Source organism: Dromiciops gliroides, chromosome 3, assembly GCF_019393635.1.
Source record: "Dromiciops gliroides isolate mDroGli1 chromosome 3, mDroGli1.pri, whole genome shotgun sequence".
NCBI classification, from domain to species: domain Eukaryota; kingdom Metazoa; phylum Chordata; class Mammalia; order Microbiotheria; family Microbiotheriidae; genus Dromiciops; species Dromiciops gliroides.
In genome coordinates, this window is record NC_057863.1 from 651068350 (window position 1) to 651089504 (window position 21155).

The following is a 21155-nucleotide window of genomic DNA, read 5'->3' on the forward strand; positions in this document are numbered from 1 at the left end:
ATTGGCTTGGGAGAAATATCTACAAAGGGCTGCTTAAATGTCCCTCATATTTGTGGGATCCCAATATTAAGGTGAGTCACCCAAATAACACTCAGTGTATCTAATTTTGGCCCTCACACAGTCAAAACCCTGAGAGTAATCATACCATGTGACAATATCCTTAAGGGGCATTTTGGTGAAGCTTTTAAATAAAATATTATCGAGTAAGCATGTAAAAGATATCATATGCTTTGAGTTGGGGTAGAATTTACAACCAAAAAGCACTGTTGAGTCAACATCAGGAACACTATAATAAACCATATTTTTTTGTTTGTTTTTTTTATTTTTGTTTTTTTAGTGTGGCAATTCGGGTTAAGTGACTTGCCCAGGGTCACACAGATAGTAAGTGTTAAGTGTCTGAGGCCAGATTTGAACTCAGGTATTCCTGACTCCAGGGCCGGTGCTCTATCCACTGTGCCACCGAGCTGCCCCAACCATATTTTTAATGTAAAGAAAAACATATGCTTCTGCAAAAGAAGCTGAAAAGCCTTTGACAAAATCTAGGGTTGCCAAGTGGTACTGTAGTGCCTAGAGTGTCAGGCCTAAAATCAGGAAGACTCCTCTTCATGAGTTCAAATCTAGCCTCAGACTCATACTCACTGTGTGAGCCTGGGCAAGTCACTTCACCTTTTTGTCTCAATTGTTCACCTGTTAAAAGGACTGGAGAAGGAAATGGAAAACCACCCCAGGATCTCTTCCAGGAAAACCCCAAATGGGGCCTCAAAGTGTGAAATATGACAATAGGGAACAGAAGAGGATTAAGGAGGTGGTACGTGAATAAGCACAGTGCCGTTTTCCCCAGCAGCATTGTTGCTACTAAGTCAGGGAGCCCAGATGGGACCTCAGCTTCTCAGGGATGGGAGCTGGACACTCAGGAGGTCAGGGCCACATGAAGCAAGAGTCTAGTGAATGAAGCCCTTCAGAGGATCTGGTGCTGAGGCTGTGGAGGGAAAATGTTCAAGCCTGGGGGAGTTTCCAATGAGGAGAAAGCCTTGGGGACTAGGGAAGGTAGAGGGAGCTTCCCACAGGAGGAGGGACCTGCTGGGCCCTGGTGGGCAGGACAGGGTTAAGAGGAGCTAGGAGCCGGCTCCCCATCCCTATCCCTATTTATCCATCCCACAAGGGGCCTGCTCCCTGAAGTCCTGTCTCCCCAGGTCTTCAGCAACCCCTGTGTGACTCTGCTCAAGTCATTGTCTATTCTGCCAACTGAGTTTCCTCACTCTGTACAATGATGGGGCCACATCAACTGGGGAATGGCTGGACAAGTTGTGGTATATGAATACAATGCAATACTATTGTGCTGTAAGAAACGATGAGCAGGAGGAGTTCAGAGAAACCTGGAGGGTCTTTTGTGAGCCGATGATGAGTGAGATGAGCAGAACCAGAAGAACATTGTACACAGTATCATCAACATTGAGTGTTGATCTACTGTGATGGACTAGATTCTTCTCACCAATGCAATGGTGCAGAAGAGTTCCAGGGAACTCATGATAGAAGAGGATCTCCAAATCCAGGAAAGAAAAAATAAAAGAACTGTGGAGTATAGATGCTGAATGAACCATACTATTTCTTTTGTTTTTGGTGCTGGTATTTTTTTTTCTATTTTGAGGTTTTTCATCATTGCTCTGATTTTTTCTCTTATAACAAGACTAATGCAGAAATAGGATTAATGTTATTATGTATATATATATATATGTGTGTGTGTGTGTGTGTTTGTGTAGATATCTATATCTATATAGATGTATAGATATAGAGATATAACCTATATCAGATTACCTCCTGTCTAGGGGAGGGGCGAGGGAGGGGAGGGAGGGAGGGAGAAAAATCTGAAATTGTAAAGCTTGTATAAACAAAAGTTGAGAACTATCTTTACATGTAACAGAAAAAATAAAATACCTTATATGTAAAAAAAAAAATGATGGGGCCAGATCACTTTAAAAGTCTTTTCAGTTCTAATCTATGATCCCATGATCAAACCCAGACACATGTGCTTTAAACTCCACCTTGTTGAAAGGCAGACATTCATAATGAAAAGGGGATTCCTGGATTCCAGGGGAACAGACCCCAGAACATTTGGAAAGGGGAGGGCTAGTGATAAATGTTAACTGACTAAACGTGAAGGTCTATTTCCAGGCCCCTTCTTTTGAGTTGTCCCATGCCCACTTTCTGTGGTCTGAGAGCCCACCTCTAGGACTCAGGGTCTTCTGCTGGACAGGGAAAGTTAAGCATGGGCTCTAAGCAGAGGGGAGAAGACAGGTCAATTCTCCCACCATTGGTTGAAATATCTGTCATCTCTGAGAAGTCGTGTCTAAGGATAAAGAGGAAGCTGAAACACTCTTTCCATTCTACTAGATGGTTGGGGGTGGGAAAGGAATGCCAATAAGCTTTTCTCCTGGTAAAGGCTGGAACAGGGTAGAGGCCAGGAAACCCCTGCCTAAGATCTTTCTTTAATGCAGGATCCCAGATGGAGTGAAAAGACCCAGCCCTACCTTCCAGAAACACTGAAATCTCTTCCCCTGAGGACTCACCTGTGGATTCCAGATAAGGAAGATGAACAGCATCATGGGGATCCCTGAGGTGTCAGCCTGAGAGGCAGCAGCATGCCTACAGTCACACAGCTCTGGCCACCATTTAGGCATGGAAAGGTAGGTTGGGCCAAAGGCAAGGAATGGCAGGGGAACAGAAGGGAAGGGGGCCCACCATGCAAGCAGAAACCAACACCCCCACACTGAGATGGAAACAGACAGGAACCCAGGGAAGCAGATGCCCCAGAAAAGACAGACAGAAAATCTAATGTTGGGTTAATAGAAGGAACCTGAGTTAGGAAAATGGAGACAGTGAGGACCTGAAATGGAGGCAGAGACGCATTGACCTGAAGAGAGGATCAGTCTTCTGGAGGGACCACAGAAGGGCTTTGATGTCTTGGTGAACTTCTGCATCAAGAGGAGACATGGAGCATCTGAGCTGCCTTGCTTCTCCCCAGGCAACAGGCAGAATTTTACCTGATGAATGAACCGATATGAAAGTGTAATTCATGGGTTGTCTGCCAGGGTAAAGCTGTGTTCAAAGAACATGCTAATCTCCAGGTGAGATGCAGGGGAAGCTCCCAGACACAGCACCACTGAGTCCCTTGGAAAGTTTAAACCCATTCTGGCTGAGTTCTGAATTGAGAATAGACTTTTTTTTTTCGAAAAACATTTTTCATTTTATTCATGACGCATATTAAAAAACAAAAAACTCCTCCCACCCTTGAAAATACCTTAAAAAAAACAAACAAAATCCCCAAGCCCTCCCTCCATTCCCTGTTCCCACTTCCTCGCTCCCTCCAAAACCAAATTAAAAGAAAAAAACACCTACCCCCATCCCCCCCAAACAAGATGGTGCATTTCCCCAGAGGGAAGGGGAGTTTACACTGCAGCCTCTGGGAGAGGATCAGAGATCTTCCTGCTACAAAAACCTGCAAAGAAAGACACAAAACAGAAACAGAAACACAAATGGAAACAAAATAAATCGCCAGAGAATCTCTGGGGAGTCAGGAAAAGTCGTCCCAGGGATGAGGGACAGGGAGGCAGAGGGGAGGTGGGAGGGGGATAATTGGCAGGATAAGAGGCAGGCAGGAAGGAGAACAGGGAAGAGATGGAGGGAGGGTAACAAGCAGAACAGTTTTGTGTCCTTACATACCCTTATGTAAAACCTTTCCCACCATCCTGACCTCACCCCTGAACAGCCCCAGTGGGTGAAATGAGGAGAGGAGGGAGGGAGGAGAGGGGTAGGAAAAGCTTGCGGAAGTCGAGGCTTGTCCATTTCGAACCCCCAGAGTGAATGAGCAGCCGCCTGTCCCTTTCCCAGAGGAGCGCTTCCCCTGACTAGACCCTCAGAAGCAGGTCCCTCCTCAGCAGTTAGTTATGGGATTCTCCCCCCTTCCACAGTATATCTTTTTCTTTATATATATATATTTTTTCCATCAAGGTCATCTTCTGTTTTTCTTTTTGTTTTTAATTCTTTTTTTCCCGACTTTCCTTTTTTTCCTCTCTCTCCTCCTAATACACACTTTTTTGGTTATTGTTTGGGGTTTTGTTTGTTTGTTTGTTTGTTTGTTTGTTTCTTTTTTTAGTAAAGGGAATACCACGAAGTCGCTCTGGCCCGGGGCTCTGTAGACTCTTCTCCGGGGTCTGCTGTTGAAGCCACTATAGAATCCATAGCGTGAACTACTGTAGTTAGTAGCTCTGGCATAACTATAGCGGGCACGCGGAAAACCCCGATCTGTGGTGCTGATCCCCGGCCGATTGGTCCGTTTTGGTGTCACTTTGATCTGTCGTCCTACGAAAAGAGATTCGTCCAAGGCCATTGACGTCCTCACCGAAGCTTTATCTGAAAATTCTATATAGGCAAACCCTTTAGGATGTCCACTGAACTTGTCCCAAAGGATGGTAACTCGATGAACTGAACCACAACCATGGCAGTGTGCCTCCAGCTCTTCTGCTGTGGCACCATAGTCAACATTGCCCACATAGATGGACCGGGCATCAGCCTCCATCTTCTCCTCAATGGACATGATCCCGGGGCCAGCATTGCCTGGCGGTGGGCTCCTGTTCATCTGTTTCTCCACCTCGTTTTGAAGCTCCTTCAATTTCGCTCCCACTTCCTCCATCTCCCTTACTCGGGCATTGATGGCCTCCAGCTCCGGGTCCTCTATAGCGCCGTGCCCCGGGTCGCCCTGAACCAGGCCTGGCTCTTCCTCCTCCTCTTGAATGCCGGGAACTCCTGGGGGAGCACGGGGCCGGGGCGCGTTCTCCTCGGGCTTGGGCTTGGGCTCCGACTCTAGCTCTAGGTCTAGCAACAATTCCTCAGGCTCTAGCAGCAAGTCCTGGGGCTCTAGCAGCAAGTCCTCAGGTTCTAGCTCCTCTGCCTCCAGCCCATTCCCGTAGTCCCCTGCGTCGGCCGGGGGCCCCTCCCCGGGCTCCCCCCAGGCCCCGGGCACAAGATGGAGCCGCCACCCTGGCCCGGAGCCTCGACCGCCCGCTGCGCCCGCTGCGCCCGCTGCGCCCGCTGCGCCCGCTGCGCCCGCTGCGCCCGCTGCGCCCGCTGCGCCCGCTGCGCCCGCTGCACCCGCTGCGCCCGCTGCGCCCGCTGCGCCCGCTGCGCCCGCTGCGCCCGCTGCGCCCGCCGCCTTGAATAGACTTTTAAAAATACATATGGAGGCTGGGGGCACCGAGGTAGCACAGTGGATAAACCACTGGTCCTGGATTCAGGGGGACCTGAGTTCAAATGCGGCCTCAAACACTTGGCAACTACTACCTCTGTGACCCTGGGCAAGTCACTTAACACTCATTGCCCTGCAAAAAGAAAAAAAAAATACCGATGGTTCCAGGGAGTCAGAAACCATGTCTGTTGCTAAACAGTCAGAGAATATATACCTTTCAAACCCAGGGTTGACACCTCTTCCCAAAGGACATTCACACCTCAAGAAGGGTGTGAACTCCACACTTGATGGTTAGCTGACCTCTTTGAGACTGAGGCTTGTCCTAGGTCACTCAGACAATGATGGCAAGAGCAGAGTCTTCATCACATTTCTGAAGACTGCGACTTTTTCCAGGTTTTATCTGCATCTTTATCACAAAACCTTGCTAAGGTATTGAGAAAAAGGGATGCTGAATTCCTCAACTCATCTATCCCTCTGCTCTGAGTCTTGACTCCATGACTTCCAAATACTGCCTCCATACCAAGACCAAACAGTCAAAACCCTGAGAGAAAGCATACTATGTGACTATCTCCTTAAGGGACATTTTGGTGAAATTTTGGTGAAATTTTAAAATAAAATATAATCAAGCAAGCAATAGCAGCATGTAAAACATCATTTTCCTTTAGTTGGAGTACTTACCAGCTGTGTGGCCCTGGGCAAGTCACTTAACGCCCAATGCCCCAAAAAGCAACAACAACAAAAATGCACCACCTTGTTTTGGGGGAATGGGGGTTGGTGTTTTTTTCTTTTTCTTCTTTTTTTCTTTTAATTTGGCTTTGGAGGGAGCAGGAGGAAGTGGGAACAGGGAATGGAGGGAGGGCTTTGGGATTTTCTTTATTTTCTTGATTTCTTTATTTTGGTGAGGCAATTGGGGTAAAGTGACTTGCCCAGGGTCACACAGGTAGTAAGTGTTAAGTGTATATGAATTTTATCATTCTTTTTCTCTAATTCTACAAAATCTTTTTTGAGTTTTGACGGATACAGTATTATATAATGTCTGTCATAGTGCTGGATGAATGATGCTAACACTCATCTTCTCAGCCTTGGACCCAAATAACAATTCCATCTTCTCCACTAAGCTATGACCTAACTACCCACCCAGGAATGGATTCCTTTAATTTCTCGTGGAATCTCGTTACTAAATCTATTGGCTGTCCTGGGGTATAATCCCTGAGGCTCCAGATAGGTTGTGCTGTGGATGCAAAGCCTTGGTCATCCAATACATCCCTGTTTTGCCTGGTTAATACCAGGAAAACTTAATATGAGTCTAACTTGATATGATTGCAAACGGTCTGCATGCTTTTGACCTCTCCAACCTCCCACCCTCATCTGAATACATTTTCTCAGGGGGTTCATGTACCAGGATCCCATATTTTAGCTATTAGGAGAACTCTACTATTAACTCTTAGTAACTGACACCCTCTAAACCTGGCAAACTGACATGCTAAAGTAAAGAGTTATTTTTCTCCTCTTCTACTCTTTATTGGGAGGTTGTATTCTGCATGTCTTTTTCTAATTCTAAATCTTGCTCTCATTCTGCTGTGCCTCAGCAGCTATCACTTGGTGATATAATGTAAAATGATTAGCAATGTCCATGCTTCTTTTGTAATTGCTGGCCTAGCCTCTTTCCCAGCCTGTGGCCATTTCTTCTTAACTAGCAGAGTACTCAACCCTTGTGGGGTCTTGGGGGCATTCTCTCTCCCCATCACCCCCTAACTGGCCCACCCAAATCTATCGTTCATGTGACTGGTGCCCATGTTAGACATCGGACATCAACTTGGAACATTTCTTCTTTCCCCAGTCCATTTCCTGGGAATCTTATTAACTTTGCCGAGACACCGAAGCTTGGAATTGTATCTGATTCTGGTGCAGGTGTTCTAAGGTAAGAGGAAGGCACTGAGTAGCAGGAGATTTGTTCACTATATAGCTTTCTTCGTAGGTTTTTCTACATGTTTTCTAGGGGGAGTGGACAGAAATATGCAGGACGTGGCCAAAGTAGCAAGACAGAATTGGTTTCGGGCTTGCCACAACCTGATAAAAATATCTGTCAGTTTCTTGCCCCGATGGTCCCAAAAATCCACTTAACTCATAATCTTTCCAACAGTAACCACCATCCATTTGACCCCACACTGGCAGGATTGATTGCTCAGTCACAGTTGGTCATCTTTAGGGCTTCCATCTTGAGAGGGATCCAGTCATGTCACCCTCTTCTTGCCTCAGCTTTCTCTAGACCCTACCCATTTCTACTGCCCTTCCACATTGTTGTCCTATCCCTCCCTACCAACTTTTTTTTTTTTGGTGGAGCAATAAGGGTTAAGTGACTTGTCCAGGGTCACACAGCTAGTAAGTGTCAAGTGTCTGAGGTCCGATTTGAACTCAGGTCCTCCTGAATCCAGGGCTGGTGCATTATCCACTTTGCCCCCTAGCTGAGCCCCTACCCACTTTTCAGCAGCCTTTTCTAGTGGAAAAACACTAGATATTTGGAGACTAAGTATTTAGCTGTGACTCTTGGAGAGTTCATTATAGACAAAGCTCACACTCTGAGATGGATATGCTGATTCCCCCTCACACTGACAAACTGAGTCTCAAGAGCAAGGTTTCTGTATCCCTCCTAAAAGTTTCAGGGATAATTCTCAGGGCTTAGGGATAGTTTTCTACCTTTATATAACCTAGGGGCCCACACTGGTATGCTTTCCTTCCACAATTATAGGTTGATTATCAATTAATCAGCCAGACTTAATTAGCTTTTAGAAAGGGATATGTATTGAGCTTGTAGCATGGGTACACTTGATGGAAAAAACTGCTTTCTAACATTAAACACACTCTCTCCCCGATACATAAAGAATCCCAGGGAAAGCAAATTCAGGTTTATCCAACAAGCATGGCAAAGGGGTAACTGGAAATTTATCCTTGTTTCTCAAAGCAGATGCTATTGTCAGGTGTTCCATGGACTCTACTAGTATTCAAAACAGAATTATAATAAGCTGTAAATGTTATGTTGTGTTATGTTATATATAAACTGTAGAATTATTATACATTCCCCATTTGGGAGTACTCAGACCCTCCTACAGTGAAGAATGGAAGGCGATCTCAGCTGAGGTTGAAGGTGAGGTGCTCCCCTTCCCCTCCCTCCCACCCTTTTCCATCCCACCTCTATCCCCAAATACTTCTGTCTGGTTTGAGCTCACTCTCAATTCTCAGACCTGAAACTGTTATTTTATAGAAAACCTATGGGGAGTAATTATGTTTCCTTAGACAATTGGAATGTTCAAAACAATATCACTCATTTGATCAAAGACTAATTTCATGTTTACCATAAAGACTTTGATTGATTGGTTGTTGTATTGAAATGTCTTCTCACTAAGACTCTCCTTTAAAAGAGAGTCAGGTGATTGGATTGATTCATTCAGCTGAGCTCCCATCTTTGCAAAGAAATAAGTAAAAAATAAAAAGGAAACTGACGCAATAAACGTCTGTAAAGACGATACAAAATGATTTCTATTTGAAGATACGATTTATTCAGAAAACTCTAGAAAAATAATAAAGACATCTAGTTGAAACAATTGACTATTTTTAGAGTAGCAGGATATACAGTATATCTCTAGCAGATTTTTAGCAATGGCCTTTCATCTCTCTGGAAGCCACGATGGTTCAGAAATTCCCTTAAAAGGAAACAAATCATGAGACCCTAAAATATGGGAAATGTAAGTGTTCATAAAGAATTTAGAGCATCCTATTCCGTCTTATCTTGCATTTGAGAGAGATTTCTTGTCAGCTATTTGGGGAACAGGCAGTCAGCGTGAGGCTTCCTGTCCACCACCCAGAGGAGTTAGCCACAGACTGTGGAAGTCAGATGCCTGGGTTGTTGGCTACTGTCCCTTGGAACCTTATCTAAGGTGATGAAACTGGAAGCCAGATGGCTGATGGGAAAGGAATATGATATCTTCTCTGTCAGGCACAGTGCTATGCCCATTCCTAAAAACGAATTCATTTAATCTGAGACTGATAATGGACTTAAGGCTAGAAGTGGAGGCCATAGACCAACCCTCTACCAACTGGGACCAATGTAATGGATGATTCAAGATCTGGAGCAGAAGCAGGGACCAAAATAAGAGGAGGGTCTGAGAATCCCTGTCAGCTACTTCAAAGCCCATTGGATCTGTAAGCCAGACATAGGTCAACAGCTTTTGTTCTTCCTGCTTCCAACGACTTACCTGTTTAAACTGGGGCCATGGACACCAGCCTTTCCCCCAAACCCCACCCCCTGCCACCACCACCACCACCACCACCACCACATACACACACACACACACACACACACACACACACACACACACACACACACACACATTGTATTCTCTATGATTTCTAGGTGACTGCATTTTGGAAATAGTCTCCAGTCCTATTTGACAGAGGGGAAAGGGAAGGCAAGGGTAAGGAATCTGAGGTAATAACTGGGAAGAGAGTAGCACATGACCATACTTTAATCTTTTCTTTCCCTCCTTCTCTCCTTCTTTCCTTCCTTTTTCTCTCTTTCTTTCTCTCCCTTCCTTCTCCCATCTCCCTCCCTCCCTCCCTCCCTCCCTCCCTCCCTCTCTCCCTCTCTCTCTCTCCCTCCCTCCCTCTCTCTGTGTCTCTCTCTCTCTCTCTCTCTCTCTCTCTCTCTCTCTCTCTGTCTAACACACTTTGTGGCCACAGTTTGCTGGTGACCTGAGTCCAGTGAATGTAGGTCTTATTTGGAAATACCACATGTGAGATGGAGGTTGAGATCTGCATTTCTAAATGATATGAGCCATCCTCTAATCACATGTTAGAACCTGAACAGCATGGGTTTTAACTTTCCAAACCATATATCCATCTGGGAGGTCCCTGAAGCACACTGACTGACACTTAGTAGGCACTTATTAAATCCTTATCTACTAACATCTGAGACTCTGATGAAATGGTGCCTTGGATGGTGCCTTGATCATAGCGCTACCTAGTGGACAATGTGGATAGTATCTTTTTTACTAAACAATTCATTAGCAAACAAAGCATTTTCTCAGTTTAAGGTCTTCCTATTGTCCACAATGTTCCAAATGTCAAAAATGACCAGAATATCTTATGATTACTTACAAAAGGCAAGAAGAAAAAAAGAGAGATTCTATTTGGAGTAACTATGAAATGCAAGTAATATTTGGAATTTTACTTATCAAGACACACATAGAGTATGTAAAAATACAAGATGGCGTTCAAAGAATTGAAGCAGGATCAAAATCATCATAGGGACGTCCAATGTCCACATTTGGACTGTACCATGTAATGAAAATTAGGACACAGCCTAGGTTATTGTGCAAATTTTATGCTATCTCAAGCCAGTTAACCAGGGCTTACTAGGAAAAATGATAAGACAATTCATTTGGAAGAACAAAGGGTAAAGACTCGAGAAAGGGGAAAAGATGGAAGGAGCAAAGGAAGCAGAGAATCAGCAGATCTCAAATGACGAGATAAAGTAGTAATGACCAAAAACATTTGAATCCATTTAGAAATTTTACAAAAGGAGAACAGTGTGTCAGGCTCAATGTTCCAATCAAGCCAGAGAAATGAACGAGCAGAAAATGTTCAATAAACCCAAGAAGAGAAACTAGAGAATGTAGAAGAGACTCTTCAGCATTTTGTGAAACCTGTGCTTTCATCTGGTATGAAAAGCTTCCATAGAAGAGCTTCCTCTACCAAGGTAAATTAGATAATTATTCCTGGGAAAAGAGGGCAACAGCTTAGCAGAAATTAGGTAAAGACCAGCTACTAACTGCCTGAGGCCAGATTTGAACTCAGAAAGATGAATTTTTTTGACTCCTGGCAAGGCATTCCATCCACTGTGCCATGTAGCTGCCCTTGGTTAGCATAATACATATCTAAAACCAATGACTAGCAATGGATAAATACCCCCAAAATTCTTAATAAGGACATGAATAAAATAAGGGTACTCCCCTTCTTGACTATTACTAGACATAATTCTAAAAAAGACTAGCTATAGGAGAGAGAAACTCAAGGCATTTACTTCAGAAAGCAAAATGTGGAACAATCCCTATCTGTGAGTGACATGATACATTTCTTAGAAAACTTTAGAGAAACAGCAAAAATATCGATATGACTAATGGCCCCAGGACAGTTATTAGGCTATGTGATGTTTACACTCTAACTATATGGTCAACTTAAATTAGGAGCCATAATCTCTGCAGAAAGGATGATCAATGTTTGTTGAATGGATGTGAAAGCCTTTTACTAGTAGCTGACTTTCACTTTGACCCCTCCCAGAGAAAAAGGAAACATCAAGTCATGTCCATTAGTGGCCTCATTAGCTTGTACAAACAATAAGAAACACAGTAAGGGAACCTGGGGTGTGGATGCTGATGAAAGGTTTCAGAATCCTGAAGTTCATGTTTTATTTACACAGGCCAAAAGATGGCAAAAACGATTGGTCTCCGGGTGTACAGAGTCAAGAGTCCTGCATACACATCTCTGCAGTCCCTAGTACTGCTCTTCATTCAAAAGAAGAAGGGAAGCAAAGCTTCCGTGTCATCTCTGGACCCCTACAGAAGAAGGGCACAGATATTTGTAAAAACCAAAATGAACAAGGCTGACCCTCACCTTCCCTGAGCACAGGCCTAGAATTGCAAGGCTGGATTCTGATTGTGACATTGAGAATAGTCCCAATCTTCCCCCACCCCCAGCACTTCCCACCTCTAGCCTTTCTCAGTAGAGACTTCAAACAGACTGGGGCCTAAGCCACAAAGTCTGGAAAGTGAGAACAAAGCCTGCAGGCACAGAGAGAAGAGAGGAAAGTGTTTTCAACAGCTTCATTATCTCAGACACTTACTAGCTGGGTGTCTGGGCAAGTCACTTTAGCTCTGTTTTCCTCAGTTTCCTCATCTGTGAAATGGGGATAATAACAGAACTCCCCCCCACCTCCCACCCCAATGCCAGATTGTGGTGAGGATAAAAGACATAGTCACTGTAAAATCCCTGACACGTAGTAAACACCCTATCCATGTTCTAATTATTGAAAGATGGAGAATCGAATGCTAGGTCTTTGGATTCTGAATACAACATTTATTAATGGCAAATCCCTGATGATGTTGAGTCTCCAGAGTTCTTTCTTGTCCTTTCTCTTTGTGTCTGCTCAAGAATCTTACACACCCCCCTCCTTATCCATAAGGACTGACACACATTCGTGATCTGCTTTTACTCGTTCTCTTCTTCCTCCTCTTCATCTGAACTAGAAACAAAGAGGTCTTCATGCAGGACATTGAGCCTTGCGGGCACTGTGGGCTGGGCAGCATCCAGGAGCACCTGCATGAGGATCAGAGAGGAAAACACTGTTAGTAACTTCACTCGGGCCCCTGGGGTCCTCTGTGGCTATTGCCGGGAAAGGAGAGTCCTCTCCAAAGTGGCTTCCGGATCTCCCAAGTGGATGTGGGATAGCCTTAGACCTCACCCAATGTCATCCCTGCCCCAGTCTTTGCACATGCGCTCTTCTCTAGATTCTCAGGATGTCTTTTGCCTCTTTTGGCATCCCTGGCACTCAACACGATGCCTGACACTTAGTAGGTGCTAGAGAAAAGCTGATTGACCGAGCCCTTTGTCCGAGGTGAGGAGAAGAGCGTCTAGCATGGGAAGTTCTATACCCCTTCTCCTCTTCCTCTCCAGTGGGGACTGTCTGTAGGGAGCAGGAGAAGGGGCCAGAAGGTCAGGGATTGGTCCTTCCTCCCCCAGTGACTCCATGTTCTCCTCAGTCCAGAGATGGGCATACAAGGTCTTTCCCACAGGAGCTGAGCTGAGCTGAGCTCCCCTCCCGCTCTCCCCTCCGCTCTCCCCGCCGCTCTCCCCTCCGCTCTCCCCTCCGCTCTCCCCTCCGCTCTCCCCTCCGCTCTCCCCTCCGCTCTCCCCTCCGCTCTCCCCTCCGCTCTCCCCTCCGCTCTCCCCTCCGCTCTCTCTCGCGCTCTCTCGCGCTCTCTCGCGCTCTCTCGCGCTCGCTCTCTCTCGCTCTCTCTCGCTCGCTCTCTCTCGCTCTCTCTCGCTCTCTCTCTTGCTCCCCTCCGCTCCCCTCCCCTCCCCTCCCCTCCCCTCCCCTCCGCTCCCCTCCGCTCCCCTCCCCTCCCCTCCCCTCCGCTCCGCTCCGCTCCCCTCCCCTCCCCTCTCCCTCCCCTCTTCTCCCCTCTCCCTCACCTTCCCCTCCCCTCCCCCTCAACTCCCTCTCTGCCACAGAGCTCATTTAAGCTAGCCTGGAATCAGAATCTCTGCTGCTTACCTGGGCTGTTGACTTGGCCCCATTGCTTGCACACATATCCTTGTCCAATGCAAACGTCTCCATGGGTTTTTGGACAACACTATGGGGCCTTCCGGGAACAGAGAGTGGCCGGTCCCTGGGCACACCTCTTGGCAGTTCTAGAGAGAGAATCTAGAGGCTCCAGCACCAGCAGGCCTGGTGATGGCTGAATCCCCCGCACTGGACAGGGAGAGAGGAGTCGGGGCCTCTTAGAAGGCTGTGGTTTGGGAGGCTGCCTCTCCCAACCTGAAGGAGCAGGGCAGGGTCTGCCTTGCTGGGGTCGGGCCCTGCAGACCTTGCCTTGTTCAAAGGGTTTCACCAGAGGCTTGCGACTCCTCTCCCAGAGCAAAGTGCTCATTTTCCTAGCACTTCTCATGAGGGGCTTTAAGGGCCGCTTTGCAGCTGCCTTAGCTGCCTTGGCTGCTGGGGTCCCCCCTGCCTGACCAGGGGCAAGGCTTTGACAGGAGGCATCTTTGCAGGGGTGCTCCTCGGGATCCCTTGTGAGGGCTCAGCAGGCAGACAGGACCATTTCAAAGGGGTCTTCCTGGGTGGCTGGAAAGGATGATCAGGCTGACAGGGATGCTGCAAACAAACCAAAAAACATGCCCTCAGGTCTTCTGAAATTGGGGCCCTATCCCACTCTCCTCCCCCTCTTGACCACTGGGTGTGCAGTCTGATCTATTTAAGGGCTAAGGCTCTACACCTGGAGAGGTGTGAAGCCAGGAACCACCCCCACCCCCAGGGCTAATGAAGATGCCCAGCCCATGGATGGAACCCGAGATTGGGTCAGCCCAGCTCAGAGGATTCAGGGGCTGAGCTCCCATGCTTAGGCTGGGGTGGACAGTTAGCTGTCCCTGCCCTTCCTGAACTTGGGGTAACAGAGAAGGAGGGATGCAATCCTTCCCAGGATGAGAACATCTCTACAGATGCTTGCAGCTCTTTAGGTTAGATTTGTGAATTTAGGCCTAAAGGGAGCTACTGTAAGGTATGGGCAGACTGACCAGGGCCTTGGTGTCTTGATCACAGAAAGGATTTTTAAGAATCCTGCTGCCAAGGACTGCCCATGTGCAGGGCGCCACCCCCTCACTCCCTCATTCCCTAGTCCCTCATGCCCCGGGCATATTTACCTTCATACGTGGAGAGGAGTCCTCCAGTTGAATGAGGTTGAGTTCTTTTTCTTTGGGGGAGGATCACCCTCCTCTGTCTCCTTAGGAGCCCCCACCCCTGAACAGCCCCAGTGGGTGAAATGAGGAGAGAAGGCAGGGGGGAGAGGGGTAGGGAACTGCTTGCAGAAGTAGAGGCTTGTTCACCTCCAACCCCCAGAGTGAATGAGCAGCCCCCTATCCCATTCCCAGGGGAGTCCTTTCCCTGACTAGACCCTCAGAAGCAGATCCCTCCTCAGCAGTCAGTTATGGGATTCTCCCCCTTCCACCGTATATCTTTTTTTTTTTAATTTTTTTTCCATCAAGGTCATCTTCTGTATTTCTTTTTTTTTTATTCTTTTTTTTTCCTTCTTTCCTTTTTTCCTCTGTCCTCCTAATACACACTTTTTGGTTTTTTTTTTTAATTTGATTTTGGTTTTTTTGTTTGTTTTGTTTTGTTTTTTTAGTAAGGGGAATACCATGACTCCCCTCTAGCCCGGGCCCCGTAGACTCGGCCCCGGGGTCTGCTGTTGAAGCCACTATAGAATCGAGAGCCTGAACTATGGTAGTTAGTAGCTCTGGCACGACCATAGCGGGCACGCGGAAAACCCCGATCTGTGGTGCTGATCCCCGGCCGATTGGTCCGTTTTGGTGTCACTTTGATCTGTCGTCCTCTGAAAAGAGATTCGTCCAAGGCCATTGACGTCCTCACCGAAGCTTTATCTGAAAATTCTATATATGCAAACCCTTTAGGATGGCCACTGAACTTGTCACAAAGGATGGTAACTCGATGAACTGAACCACAACCATGGAAGTGTGCCTCCAGCTCTTCTGCTGTGGCACCATAGTCAACATTGCCCACATAGATGGACCGGGCATCAGCCTCCATCTTCTCCTCAATGGACAAGATCCGGGGGCCAGCATTGCCTGGCGGTGGGCTCCTGTTCTTCTGTTTCTCCACCTCCTTCTGAAGCTCCTTCAATTTCTCTGCCTCTTCCTCCATCTCCCTTACTCGGGCTTTGATGGCCTCCAGCTCCGGGTCCTCTATAGCGCCGTGCCCCGGGTTGCCCTCGACCAGGCCTGGCTCTTCCTCGTCCTCCTGACTGCCTTGGGCTCCTGCGCCGGGCCCAGGGCCGGAGGCTCCCTGTGGGGCGCGGGACCGAGGCAGCTCCTCCTCTGGCTCGAGCTCTAGCATCAAGTCCTCAGGCTCCAGCTCCAGCGCCTCTAGTTCGTTCGGGTAGTCACCCGCGACGCCCGGGGCCCCCTCCTTAGGCTTCCTGCCGGCCCCGGGCAAAAGATGGCGCCGCCGCCCTGGCCCAGAGCCTCGACCTCCCGCAGCGCCAGCTGCTGCCGCCATAGCCGCCCAGAACAGACTTTTAAAAACACGTATGGGGGCAGGGGGCACCTAGGTAGCCCAGTGGATAAACCACTGGCCCTGGATTCAGGGGGACCTGAGTTCAAATGCGGCCTCAAACACTTGACACTTACTAGCCCTGTGACTCTCGGAAAGTCACTTAAGCCTCATTGCCCCGCAAAAAGGAAAAAAATACTGATGGCTCCAGCAAAGTCAGAGACCATGTCTGTTACTAAACAGTCAGAGAATATATACCTTTCAGACTCAGGGTTGACACCTCTTCCCAAAGGACATTCACACCTCAAGACGGGTGTGAACTCCACACTTGATAGTTAGCTGACCTCTTTGAGACTGAGGCTGGTCCTAGGTCACTCAGACAATGATGGTAAGAGCAGAGTCTTCATCTCACTTCTGAAGACTGCGACTTTTTCCAGGTTTTATCTGCATCTTTATCACAAAACCTTGCTAGGGTATTGAGAGAAAGGGATGCTGAATTCCTCAACTCCTCTATCCCTCTGCTCTGAGTCTTGACTCCATGACTTCCAAATACTGCCTCCATACCAAGACCAAACAGTCAAAACCCTGAGAGAAAGCATACTATGTGACTATCTCCTTAAGGGACATTTTGGTGAAATTTTTAAATAAAATATTATCAAGTAAGCAATAGCAGCATGTAAAAGATCATATCCCTTTAGTTGGGGTAGAGTTTACAACCAACAACCACCACTGATTCTACAACAGGAACCGTATAATTACCTATATTTATAAAATAAAAATAAAACCATACAATTATATAATAGAAGCTGAAAAGCCTTTGTCAAAGTATAGGGAAGCTAAGTGACCCTATAATGTATAGAGTGCCTGGGCCTAAGGTCATGAAGACTCATCTGTATAAGTTCCAATCTGGCCTCAGACTCTTACTAGCTGTGTGAGCCTTGAGCAGGTCATTTCACCTTTACCCCCTCAGTTTCTGCCTCTGTAAAACAAGCTGGAGTAAGAAATGGCAAATCACTCTAGTATCTTTGCCAAGAAAACCCCAAATGGGGTCACTGAGTTGACCATGGTAAACAACAACAAAAAAACCCCATAACATAACATTCATTTTAATGGAAAAAAATACCCTCTAGAAATGACAACAGCAAATGGTCTTCCCCCTCACTTAGTAAAGGGGTTTTGTTGTTGTTGTTATTGTTTTTAGGGGCATTTGTGGTTAAGTGACTTGCCAAGGGTCACACAGCTTGTCAGTGTCAAGTGTCTGAGGCCAGATTTGAACTCAGGTACTCCTGAATCCAGGCCAGTGCTTTATCCACTGAGCCGCCTAGCTGCACCCTATAGTAAAGTATATTTATCTTAATCCAAGATACAAAATAAATACACAAAAATCATACTATCTAAGGGAATGTTTCTCAATTATTTTTCTGCCTTGATTTCTACAAAGAAATTCTACAAAGAATACTTACGTCCATATAGCCCCTTAGATAGTTTTTACTTAAATTTTTATGTAGCCCTTTGGTGACTTGTAGTAGATAAATTCCAAATACTTTGCAGCTTTTATAGATAATTTTAATAGCATTTCTCCTTTTTAGCTTTTCCTGTGTGCTTTTGTTGGAATGCTTATGTTTTTTGTGGATTTATTTTATATCTTGGAACATTTCTGATTTGAATAATTATGCTTTGTAATTTTCAATGAGTTTAACTGTATTCAAGTACTATGGAGATCACTATGATATCATGTGGAAAGGCTTATCGTTTTGCTTTCTCTTTGATCAGGCTTATTCCTTTGATTTCTTTTTCCTGTCTCTTTGCTATAGCCAGCATTTTTAACTGGTAGCAGTGATAAAGGGCATCCCTGCATTGTACCTAATTTTAATGGAAAGGGTTCTAAAGTTTCTCTAATATATGTAGATTTTCCCTTGGATTAAGATGAATATACTTTACTGTAGGGGGCAGCTAGGTGGCTCAGTGGATAAAACACCTGCCCTGGATTCAGAAGTACCCGAGTTCAAATCTGACCTCAGACACTTGACACTTACTAGCTGTGTGACCCTGGGCAAGTCATTTAACCCCCAATGTCCCCCAAAACAACAACAAAAAGTTTACTATATGAAGGAGAAGACTATTTGTTGTTATCATTTCTAGAGGGTATTTTTTTTCCATTAAAATGAGTGTTATGTTATGGGTTTTGTTGTTGTTGTTGTTCACCATGGTTGACTCAATGACCCCATTTGGGTTTTTTTTTTGCCAAAGATATTGGAGTGATTTGCTATTTCTTACTCCAGCTTGTTTTACAGAGGCAGAAACTGAGGGGGTAAAGGTGAAATGACCTGCTCAAGGCTCACACAGCTAGTAAGAGTCTGAGGCCAGATTGGAACTTATACAGATGAGTCTTCATGACCTTAGGCCCAGGCACTCTATACATTATAGGGTCACTTAGCTTCCCTATACTTTGACAAAGGCTTTTCAGCTTCTATTATATAATTGTATGGTTTTATTTTTTATTTTATAAATATAGGTAATTATACGGTTCCTGTTGTAGAATCAGTGGTGGTTGTTGGTTGTAAACTCTACCCCAACTAAAGGGATATGATCTTTTACATGCTGCTATTGCTTACTTGATAATATTTTATTTAAAAATTTCACCAAAATGTCCCTTAAGGAGATAGTCACATAGTATGCTTTCTCTCAGGGTTTTGACTGTTTGGTCTTGGTATGGAGGCAGTATTTGGAAGTCATGGAGTCAAGACTCAGAGCAGAGGGATAGAGGAGTTGAGGAATTCAGCATCCCTTTCTCTCAATACCCTAGCAAGGTTTTGTGATAAAGATGCAGATAAAACCTGGAAAAAGTCGCAGTCTTCAGAAGTGAGATGAAGACTCTGCTCTTACCATCATTGTCTGAGTGACCTAGGACCAGCCTCAGTCTCAAAGAGGTCAGCTAACTATCAAGTGTGGAGTTCACACCTGCCTTGAGGTGTGAATGTCCTTTGGGAAGAGGTGTCAACCCTGGGTCTGAAAGGTATATATTCTCTGACTGTTTAGTAACAGACATGGTCTCTGACTTGCTGGAGCCATCGGTATTTTTTTTTTCTTTTTGCGGGGAAATGAGTGTTAAGTGACTTGCCCAGGGTCACAGAGGTAGTAGTTGCCAAGTGTTTGAGGCCGCATTTGAACTCAGGTCCCCCTGAATCCAGGGCCAGTGGTTTATCCACTGGGCTACCTAGGTGCCCCCTGCCCCCATACGTGTTTTTAAAAGTCTGTTCTGGGCGGCTATGGCGGCAGCAGCTGGCGCTGCGGGAGGTCGAGGCTCTGGGCCAGGGCGGCGGCGCCATCTTTTGCCCGGGGCCGGCAGGAAGCCTAAGGAGGGGGCCCCGGGCGTCGCGGGTGACTACCCGAACGAACTAGAGGCGCTGGAGCTGGAGCCTGAGGACTTGATGCTAGAGCTCGAGCCAGAGGAGGAGCTGCCTCGGTCCCGCGCCCCACAGGGAGCCTCCGGCCCTGGGCCCGGCGCAGGAGCCCAAGGCAGTCAGGAGGACGAGGAAGAGCCAGGCCTGGTCGAGGGCAACCCGGGGCACGGCGCTATAGAGGACCCGGAGCTGGAGGCCATCAAAGCCCGAGTAAGGGAGATGGAGGAAGAGGCAGAGAAATTGAAGGAGCTTCAGAAGGAGGTGGAGAAACAGAAGAACAGGAGCCCACCGCCAGGCAATGCTGGCCCCCGGATCTTGTCCATTGAGGAGAAGATGGAGGCTGATGCCCGGTCCATCTATGTGGGCAATGTTGACTATGGTGCCACAGCAGAAGAGCTGGAGGCACACTTCCATGGTTGTGGTTCAGTTCATCGAGTTACCATCCTTTGTGACAAGTTCAGTGGCCATCCTAAAGGGTTTGCATATATAGAATTTTCAGATAAAGCTTCGGTGAGGACGTCAATGGCCTTGGACGAATCTCTTTTCAGAGGACGACAGATCAAAGTGACACCAAAACGGACCAATCGGCCGGGGATCAGCACCACAGATCGGGGTTTTCCGCGTGCCCGCTATGGTCGTGCCAGAGCTACTAACTACCATAGTTCAGGCTCTCGATTCTATAGTGGCTTCAACAGCAGACCCCGGGGCCGAGTCTACGGGGCCCGGGCTAGAGGGGAGTCATGGTATTCCCCTTACTAAAAAAACAAAATAAAACAAACAAAAAAACACACAACAACAAGAAAAAAACAAAAACAAAATTTAAAAAAAAGTGTGTATTAGGAGGAGAGAGGGAAAGAAGAAAAGAAGGAAAAAAAGAATAAAAAAATAAACAGAAGATGACCTTGATGGAAAAAAAATTAAAAAAAAAAGATATACGGTGGAAGGGGGAGAATCCCATAACTGACTGCTGAGGAGGGACCTGCTTCTGAGGTCAGGGGAAGGGCTTCCCAGGGAATGGGACAGGGGGCTGCTCATTCACTCTGGGGCTTCAGCATGGACAAGCCTCCACTTCCACAAGCAGTTCCCTACCCCTCTCCCCCCTGCCTCCTCTTCTCATTTCACCCACTGGGGCTGTTCAGGGGTGGGGGCTCCTAAGGAGACAGAGGAGGGTGATCCTCCCCCAAAGAAAAAGAACTCAACCTCATTCAACTGGACGACTCCTGTCCATATGAAGGTAAATATGCCCAGGGAATGAGGGAGTGAGGGGGTGGCGCCCTGCACATGGGCAGTCCTTGGCAGCAGGATTCTTAAAAATCCTTTCTGTGATCAAGACACCAAGGCCCTGGTCAGTCTGCCTACACCTTACAGTAGCTCCCTTTAGGCCTAAATTCACAAATCTAACCTAAAGAGCTGCAAGCATCTGTAGAGATGTTCTCATCCTGGGAAGGATTGCATCCCTCCTTCTCTGTTATCCCAAGTTCAGGAAGGGCAGGGACAGCTAACTGTCCACCCCAGCCTAAGCATGGGAGCTCAGCCCCTGAATCCTCTGAGCTGGGCTGACCCAATCTCGGGTTCCATCCATGGGCTGGGCATCTTCATTAGCCCTGGGGGGGGGTGGTTCCTGGCTTCACACCTCTCCAGGTGTAGAGCCTTAGCCCTTAAATAGATC

The 21155-nt window shown here is 46.7% G+C and overlaps 3 protein-coding genes across 3 annotated transcripts; 1 reads left to right on the forward strand and 2 right to left on the reverse strand.

Moving 5' to 3' along the window:
* Positions 1-4149: 4149 nt before the first annotated feature.
* On the reverse strand, positions 4150-13634 carry LOC122748271 (polyadenylate-binding protein 2-like). Its single transcript, XM_043993936.1, is given in 4 exon segments — positions 4150-4185; positions 4187-5219; positions 12510-12679; positions 13572-13634. Coding segments are annotated over 4 exon segments (1302 nt in total).
* Positions 13635-15194: 1560 nt separating this feature from the next.
* Positions 15195-16532, reverse strand: LOC122748272 (polyadenylate-binding protein 2-like). Its single transcript, XM_043993937.1, has 2 exons — positions 16495-16532; positions 15195-16104 (listed from the first exon to the last, which is right to left on the reverse strand). Exons 1-2 carry the CDS (start codon positions 16530-16532, stop codon positions 15195-15197), a joined length of 948 nt encoding a protein of 315 aa, XP_043849872.1.
* A 2374-nt stretch (positions 16533-18906) lies between these two features.
* Positions 18907-20245, forward strand: LOC122748273 (polyadenylate-binding protein 2-like). Its single transcript, XM_043993938.1, has 2 exons — positions 18907-18944; positions 19336-20245. The coding sequence occupies exons 1-2, from the start codon at positions 18907-18909 to the stop codon at positions 20243-20245; spliced, it is 948 nt and encodes a 315-aa protein (XP_043849873.1).
* The last annotated feature ends 910 nt before the right edge of the window (positions 20246-21155 follow it).

What these genes read in the sequence shown, in the direction of transcription:
- LOC122748272 (XM_043993937.1), bottom strand. Translation starts at nt 16,532, where the DNA reads ATGCAGATAAAACCTGGAAAAAGTCGCAGTCTTCAGAA. An exon ending in AAAAGTCGCAGTCTTCAGAA is followed by an intron (nt 16,105 to 16,494) that starts GTGAGATGAAGA and finishes TGTTTTTAAAAG; the next exon opens with TCTGTTCTGGGCGGCTATGG.
- LOC122748273 (XM_043993938.1), top strand. Translation starts at nt 18,907, where the DNA reads ATGCAGATAAAACCTGGAAAAAGTCGCAGTCTTCAGAA. An exon ending in AAAAGTCGCAGTCTTCAGAA is followed by an intron (nt 18,945 to 19,335) that starts GTGAGATGAAGA and finishes TGTTTTTAAAAG; the next exon opens with TCTGTTCTGGGCGGCTATGG.